At 39.5% G+C, this 9,019-nt stretch overlaps 1 protein-coding gene across 1 annotated transcript in view; it reads left to right on the top strand.

Moving 5' to 3' along the window:
• Axs (Abnormal X segregation) overlaps nt 1-9,019 on the top strand; it is a 33,441-nt gene that overhangs the window by 22,969 nt on the left and 1,453 nt on the right. The window contains exon 10 of the mRNA XM_067783372.1: nt 8,212-8,388. Coding sequence (XP_067639473.1) covers nt 8,212-8,388 — 177 coding nt within the window. The remainder of the gene's footprint in view (nt 1-8,211; nt 8,389-9,019) is intronic.

Genomic DNA, 9,019 nt, shown 5'->3' on the forward strand with positions numbered 1-9,019 from the left:
ACAGCCCAAGGAAACTTCTTAATTCATGTAGGCTCTGTGGTCTTGGCCAATCCTTTACAGCCTCTATCTTTTCGTTCGCAGTGCAGATGCCCTCTGTCGTTACCTTGTGACCCAAATAATTTACTTCCTTTTTAAACAGCGCACACTTTTTGGGACTTAACTTCAGACCAGCGCCAGCTATTCTTTGGAAAACTTCCTCCAAGTTCTTAAGATGTTCATCGAAATTCTTGCCCAATACGATGATGTCGTCCAGGTACACCAAGCATGTTTTCCAATGTAGTCCTTTCAATACCTGATCCATGAGTCTCTCGAAAGTAGCTGGTGCATTACATAGTCCAAAGAGCATTACTGTAAATTGCCAAAGACCATCTCCGACGCTGAAGGCTGTTTTCTCTTTGTCTTCCTCCTTTACCTCCACTTGCCAGTAGCCGCTTTTCAAGTCCAGTGTGGAAAACCATTTCGTACCAGAGAGCGAGTCCAGAGTGTGGTCAATTCTTGGCAATGGGTAGCTATCCTTTTTCGTAACGTCATTCAACTTCCGGTAGTCCACGCAAAACCTCATTTTTCCATCCTTCTTCTTTACAAGTACTACCGGTGAGCTCCAGGGACTAGCTGATGGTTCGATGACGCTGCTGTCGCTCATTTCTTGTATAATTTGACTCACAACTTGCCGCTTCGCCAGTGGAACACTACGTGGAGCTTGACGGATCGGCCTCGCATCTCCAGTGTCAATTTGATGTTTCACAACGTTGGTGCGGCCTGGTTTAGAACCATCCTGGTCAAATATGTTCGCGTACTTTAGGAGCAGTTGTTTTGCCTTACTCTGATATGCTTCCTCTAGCCCCTGCGTCCATGCCGTGATGTCATTTGAAAGATTAGTATTACTAGCTGAAACGTGTTCCTGGAGCTGTTCACAGTTAATAACTACTTCAGCCTCTTGGCATCTTCCCAAAATAGCCCCTTTAGTCAGTTTGAGTGGTGAATTGAACTCATTGAGTACTCTTACTGGAACACGTCCATCTTGTTTTGTCATAGCCAGGGTTTTTCCTACAAGTATGTTCAGTGCTGATTTGTTTGCTGCTTCGACAACCCACAATTTGTTTGTCCCACAATCTCCATCAACCTTTGCCCAGATGACTGCTTCGGATTTTGGTGGTATTCGCTGAATCTCTTCCACCAGCACTCGTTTACTGCTGTAGCCTCTCTCGTAGCCGAAATTAAGTGGTACATCCATGTTCTTATATCGCATCGTCTTGCTTTGCATGTCGATCTTGATGCCCTGGTCGATTAAGAAGTCCACTCCAATTATGATTTCATCAACAATCTCTGCCACTATAAAATTGTGTACTACCGTGACGTTCCCAATTGCGACTTCACATGATACTTCTCCTAGAACCGTGCTGTCTTCTCCAGTGGCTGTACGCAATCTTGCTCCATGCAATGGTGTTATCTTCTTGTTGACTAAATCCGCTCGAATGATGGAATGAGATGCACCCGTATCTACAGTCAGTAAACGTTCCTTTCCATCCACATGTCCTCCGACAGTAAGATTGTTTGACCTTCTTCCAATTTGTGAGATAGAGATTATGGGGCATTCAATTGAGGGAGCCAGCTGTCGCCCCTTGCGGCTGACTCGCTTTAGTTTAACGATTGAGTGGACTTGGAGATTTGCTCATCTCCTTCAGCTCTGCGTTTACGGCCACCCACATTGTTGGAGCTATTGGGACCGGTGCTGCAATGTCGTGCAATATGACCTGGGTTGCCGCACTTGAAACATTTAATAACTCCGGCATTTTTCTGTTGTGATCCCTTCAGTGCTTCCAAAATTGTGTCTACCCATTCTGGCCTTTCTACTTCTACACGATGAGCCTTATATGCTGGTTTACTTAATAGGGAGGCAGTTTCCTGAGTCAATGCATGTGATACCGTTTCAGCAAATGTCAGTTTTGGGTTCGCTTCGTTTCCACGTCTCGTATGCCATTTATAAAACTCTGGATTTTTACCCTCTCGGTGTATTCCACGGGTGCGTCCGCATTTGCGAGATGAGCCAACCTTTCAACATCTGAAGCAAACTCCTGCAATGTCTCATTTGCTTTTTGGTAGCGGTTTTGCAACTCAATTTGGAATATCTGTTTTCTATGCTCGCTTCCATAACGTCGTTCTACAGCAGCCATCAATGCGTCATAACTGTTCCGTTCGTACCCTGGAATAGTCTGTAAGATTTCGGCAGCTGGTCCTTTCAATGCTACGAAGAGCGCGGCAACTTTATCTTCCACATTCCAGTTGTTCACTGCTGCGGTCTTCTCAAACTGTAGCTTAAAGACCTGAAAAGGAACAGAACCGTCAAAGGATGGTGTCTTTACCTTTGGATTACTCGCTGAAACTGTTGGGCGATTTAATTGCAACTCCTGTATACGACCTCTCAAAGCTTCTATCTCAGCATCAATTTTGTTCTCGAGCTGCACAATTTTTGTATCCTGTGCTTCCAGCTTTGATGTCACCCTTGCTTCCTGTGCTTCCAACTGCGAAGACGTTTGCGCCACCTGCAATGGTAAGCGCTCCTCTTGTGCTTCCATCTTAGATGTTATACGTATCTCTTGCGACTCCAGTTGGGATGCTATACGTGATTCCAGTTGGGATGTTATATTTGTCTTCTTTGGTGGATATTTGTGATGACATTTCGGACATTTGTGCCGATATTGCAGCCAATATCATATTCAAGTCTGTGTTCGCCATTGTCTGCGGTGATTCATTTTTCTCCTCCAATTTTGTTGTCTCATCGCCATCAAGATGAAAGATATACTCTTCCACGTCAATTCCTTCTAATTCCATTGCCTCTCGTAGTCGTGCCTGAAGTTCGAGTTTAATGCCGGTTGTATTCAATCCACGGCTCTCCAACTCCTTCTTCAGTTGCGGGATCTTCAATTCACTTAATTTTGCCATGTCCAAGTTGTATTCCAAGTTTTCGGAGTTTATTCAACAATTCCTCTTATGACACCAATTGTAACGAATTTGCTTGTAAATCCTCTTATTTGCAATCCTCTGCTAAGTTCGAATCACTAAACTGTTGAATAAATAACTCCAATTTGTAATAATGCAAAACGGCCTTTATTAAAGTACTTCACAATAACAAACTGTGCAACGAATAGCTTGCTTAATAACCACACTGATTGATAGCTCAATGAAACTCTACTATTCAAAATAACACTGCTATTGCTCGCTAGATATCGTCTTAATCAAACTGCTTGACAACTCAAATCAAACTGAATTACTTCTTACTCGCTTGCCCCGCTTTTATAGTTTACGCTGCATACTTCTAGGCTCTTCGATTTCCAGAACTTACTAGTTGTTTCGGCTACAAAATCGCCAGCCACAACTACGTGCACAAATTATTGCTCTCTCTTGTGACAACTCAGATAAGATATATGCACGTGTTTGTGCATTGCCGCTCCGCTGCTCGTATACGTACATATGTGTAGACGCAATTATTTATTCGTTTATGTAGATACATAAAGATTGAATTATTGATGTGAATGTTTGTAGTTTGCGCACATAGGCATATAAGTAAATGCATCTGTGTGTGACATCTCTCTGGGCTGCCTTATATATGTGTATACTTGATTTAATTATTGACGTAAATGCTGCTTGGCATGGCCTTAGCATCGCCTTAGGATGGGATAATTTAGTGATGCTAATATCCGTGACAATATGTTTTGGTTTCCTCGCATGCGTAATTACGTGAAGATCTACATCAACTCCTGCGTCGGATGCGCTCTGAACAAAACACCAGGTGGACGACGAGAAGGCCAGTACCATTACGACAACGTTAAGCCGATACCATTTAATACAATTCACGTCGACCATTTAGGGCCGTTTCCGAAAAGTTTCAAACGCAACGAGCACATATTGACCATTGTCGACTCATTCACGAAATTTACCATAATACGCGCAGTAAAGAGCACAGCAACAAATCACGTAATCAAGGTGTTATTAGAAGTAACGAGCTACTTAGGAATGCCTGAACTCATTATCTCCGATCGCGGAACGGCTTTCACGTCAAAAACTTTCCAGAAGTTTTGCAACGACAACAACGTCAAACATGTTCTCAACGCCGTGCGTACTCCACGTGCAAATGGTCACGCCGAACGAATGAACCGCATTATACTAGCCATGCTATTACCGACAACCGAAAATGAAAAACGATGGGACGACGATCTACGCCGGATCCAATGGTGCATCAATACCATGCGCAACAAGACTACCGGTTGTGCTCCATTCCAGTTACTCTATGGGTATACGCCACGAGATATCCTGCACAACCAGCTCATCCAAGCGCTCCAAGATGATTCCAATGACATGATGACCGACATCGAATTACAGCAGCTACGAGGAGATGTAGCTAATCGCATCGACGACATTCGAGCACACGCAAAAGCTCTGTACGACTCGCAGCACTCCAGGCCGAAGACGTATAACGAAGGTGATCTAGTGCTTACCATGAATGAACCGATGAGCACGGGTACATCACGTAAGCTGGAATCTCGACACAAAGGTTTTTTCATTGTTAGCAAGGTATTACCAAATGACCGCTACTTGATAGAAGATCTCCCTCATGCTGAAAGAACACAACGCCACTATACATCCGTCTTTGCATCTGATCAAATACGACCATGGTGTCAGTTACCACCTGATGATCTTGATGAAATCAGTGACAACGAAACCAGCATTTCGAGCGAGGGAGCTACGAATGGTCAGGAAAGCCGACTGTGATCGACGGCAACTTTGCCAATACTACACCAACTGGCAACGCTACCCCAACTGTCAAACAGCTGGATACATAAACGAGAGAAGAAGAGAGTTAATTCTTGGACAACGAACGTGTCATACCCCACGTTTTCGATACATTTCTTTTATTTTATTAAACTTATATATATATTCATGTAAATTTCCAAACTTTAATCAATAAAATTAATCTTGGATATCGCACAAACAATTGTGTGCCTACACTAGTCGGTGCCATTGTGAGTCCACAGTAGGGCTTTGGACCATAGAATGCTGCTATAGCACACTGCCTGGCTAGACAATCTGCCTGTTCAACACCTTCATGTTCCTGATGCCGGGAACTCATCCTAAAAACCTTGTTTTTGGCTACAAGATCATTAAGGACTCCAATGTATTCATCCATTTGCTTAGAAGGAATTGTGTAAGACCGCAAAGTACGTAAGAATGTCTGACATAATGAGAATACTCCTCGAGGATAAGCTTCTTCGTAGACATTCTCTACCGCAGACTTCTGTTGCATGGATTCCTGCCTGAAAAAATTGGGGTAGCATCATATTAGTATTGATTTCTGGAAGTTGGGGCCATCCGTGAACCAGACCTCTGACTCAGGGTCAGTATATGGATTCCCTGTTGTTGTGAGATTCTGAGCGTAGAGGCCATTGCGTCACGTAGTTGCAATACAAGATTTCCTATGAATTTTTTTATTACTGTCGTTGTTGCTGTTGTAGCGATAAGGACGCTCCCCGAAGGCCGTGGGGAGTGTTGTCGATGTTAATGTTCCTTTTCCGGATGCAGATCCGGTACGTTCCGGTACCAAGCCCGACCATCTCGGGAACGATTTGTTATGACCACATGCGGCCTTCTAGGTCATTCCGCCCTCCCACCCCCTAGATCCATGAGGAGCTCGGGGTTGCCAGAGCCTTGGCTGTTGAAACAGGATTCGCCACGGGTAGGTGAGGTTGACAATTGGGTTTGGAGAAGCTATATATTGCGTTGGCAATGAAAGGTTTGCGCTACACAAACCCTTGAATCTATTTGGTATACAGGCATATCTACCGCGGGTATATTCTAACCCCCTAACCCGCTGGGGTTTCGTGTCTCCGCTCTCTAGCGCAGCTAAAATTTGAAGTCTTAAAGCGGCATCCATTACAGATGAAAGAGCAATAATAATAATAATAACTAGTATCGCCTGTGGTCGAAATTCGACCAACGTGTATTTTTTCAACTCAGTCTATGCATCAAGTGTTGGAAATATAGCAAACTGGCCTAACTTACTTAACTTTTTCTTTAAAATTTTGAATTTGATCTAAGACTTTGTACTTTTTGATTGTATTTTCTTAAATTTTCTACAAACTTTTCACATGTAATTATAACGTTTTGGTATGGAGCTCCTTAAGCAAAAATATAAAAATTATGTAAAATCAAATCAAATCGACATAGAATTATGGTGAAATTACTTGAAATTGAATTGAAAAATAGGTTTTTCCACACCACCCGTGAGGTCCCCGTTGGCGCGCTACCGAAGTTAGTTTGGGAGCTCGGTTCCCCAGTAGGCCTATATCACCCATGTACATATGTATATCGCCCATTTACGTCAATAGTGTCATAATTCAAAAAACACGAACTTTTAGTTAAAAACGAAGAAATTTGCTAAAGGGATTTAGCCTATTTCACGCCACCCGTTTAATTTTGTATAAATACATATCTAATATGTAAGTGTGACACAAAACAAAAATTTCGAGTAGAAAATAAAAAAGAAAATAAAAATATAAAAAAATTATGTAATGAGAAAGAAGGCAGAGTTTACTAAAAAAATGTTTAATTAAAGAAAAAAAAAATGAAGTACTTAAATTGCGATAAAATTAAGTGAAGTGAACAAACAGTTCCATATAAAAACGCAATAAGTGCACTTAGACTTTTTTCCGGATTTTAATGTGATCATTGTGAAAATGTGAAGATTCTAATGTTTGGATATTTAATGTTGGGATTCCCATTGAGATCTATGTACGTAATTAATTTGTATTAAATTTGTAAGCACTCCATTTTATAAATATATATGACCATATCTACCATAAAATATCGTCTGTGAACAATATAATACTATGATATAACAAAGCAGAATAAATTAGAAAGAAAAGAAAAACAAACAAAAACATTGAAATTATTTACGCAAACATATTTACTAAAATAAAATTTATTTCATAACTTTAAGCGACATAAACAAATTAGGGTTATGGGATCTAAGCATCCGATTAATGGATATATAATCCAACAAAGTTAGCCTTATAACAAATATAGTGGGTACTATACTGACTATGCACTGCGGCTGATCAATACGAATCGATTCATATAACCTTTATATGATTTTACGTATGCTAAGTATGCGAAACAGCCTGTCAATTGATTGTATGGAAATTTTGTTAGCGTATTAATATATAGATAGTGGGTAATATACCGCCTATGCAATACGGCCGCTATGATGCCGGTTGCCGCTTTGACCTAAAATCAAAAACGTTTTTGGGACGTTTTTTTTTGTTTCGTTTAATATACAACATGAAACTTTCCGATTCAGTCAAGTTGCATTTAAATAATAATAAACCAATTTGAAATAAGAGAATATATAATAAAATAAAATAAATTAGCATAAAAGGCAATATAAAACACATAATGTTATATTTTTGTAACTTTTTTTTTGTTCAGTATAAGACGTACTTTATCTAAAATGAGGATTAAATCTGCAAATGCAAAAACATTTGCGGGCAAATTTGCCATTAATTGTTACAAATAAATTAGTTAGTTTCAACAAAAGTTAACTCATTATTTGCGATTGTATGTTTTTTTGAAAACAACTAAAATAAAAAACAAAGAATCTGTTAAATAAAGACTTATGTATTTACGTGTAAGTGAAGTTTGCCACAAAAAATAGGCCGGTCAAAAATTAATTCTATTTAAGATGTTTTGGTATGCTACAAATTATTTTGGAACAATTTTTTAGGATTTTGGTACAGGCTGTTAAAGGTAAGTGGCAACAATGGGAAACCATGTTTTAATCTTTCACCGTGTAGCGCGTACGCTTATGTAGGTTTGTGTCTTAGAGCACTACATAATTGGTCCAAAGATGGCGCGCTTTTGTGCAAGAAAGTAAATATCGATATTTGGAGAGATTTTTGGATTTACAAAAAAATTGTCTATTAATTATAAAGAAATAGATTAATATTTGTTAACAAAAATAGGCCTATGCACTGCGGCTGATCTATACGAATAGATTCATATCACTTTTATATGATTTTACGTATGCTAACTATGCGAAACCGCCTGTCAATTGTTTGTATGGAAATTTTGTTAGCGTATTAATATAATAATAATAATAATAATAATAATAATAATTTAACAATTTTTTATATTTAATTTTTGCTTGCATATTTGCAGAGGATTCTTTTCAAAACTTTTCCCACAAATGCCCGATATAACATTCATACTATTCGAGCATATGCTATTGGGTTTGAAATTTGTCATACACAAAGTGATACACGAACGACCACGTTGGGTGCGCATAGCTTTGTTAAAGGCGGATTACGAATCGGACGCGGCATACAAAAAACTGAAGTAAGTCTAAATAAGAAATAAGTTATTTACATAATTTATATAGTTTAATACATGTTATACTCACCTGAGCAGAGCTCACAGAGTATATTAACTTTGTTCGCAAAACGGTACCCCGTAACGGCATAAACTAATCGAGATAGATATAGACTTCTATATATCAAAATGATCTGGGCGAAAAAAGAAATTCATTTAGCCATATCCGTTCGTCCGTCCGTCTGTCCGTAAACACGATAACTTGAGTAAATTTTGAGGTATCTTAACGAAATTTGGTATGTAGGTTCCTGAGCACTCATCTCAGAACGCTGTTTAAAATGAACGAAATCGGACTATAACCACGCCCACTTTTTCGATATCGAAAATTTCGAAAAACCGAAAAAGTGCGATAATTCATTACCAAGCACGGATGAAGCGATGAAACTTGGTAGGTGGGTTTACCTTATGACGTAGAAAATTAGTATAATTTTGGACAATGGACGTGGCACCGCCCACTTTTAAAAGAAGATAATTTAAAAGTTTTGCAAGCTGTAATTTGGAAGTCGTTGAGGATATCATGATGAAATTTGGCAGGAACGTTACTCCTATTACTATATGTGTGCTAAGTAAAAATTAGCAAAATCGGATGACGAACACG

This window comes from Eurosta solidaginis, chromosome 4 (assembly GCF_040869045.1).
Source record: "Eurosta solidaginis isolate ZX-2024a chromosome 4, ASM4086904v1, whole genome shotgun sequence".
Lineage (NCBI taxonomy): Eukaryota > Metazoa > Arthropoda > Insecta > Diptera > Tephritidae > Eurosta > Eurosta solidaginis.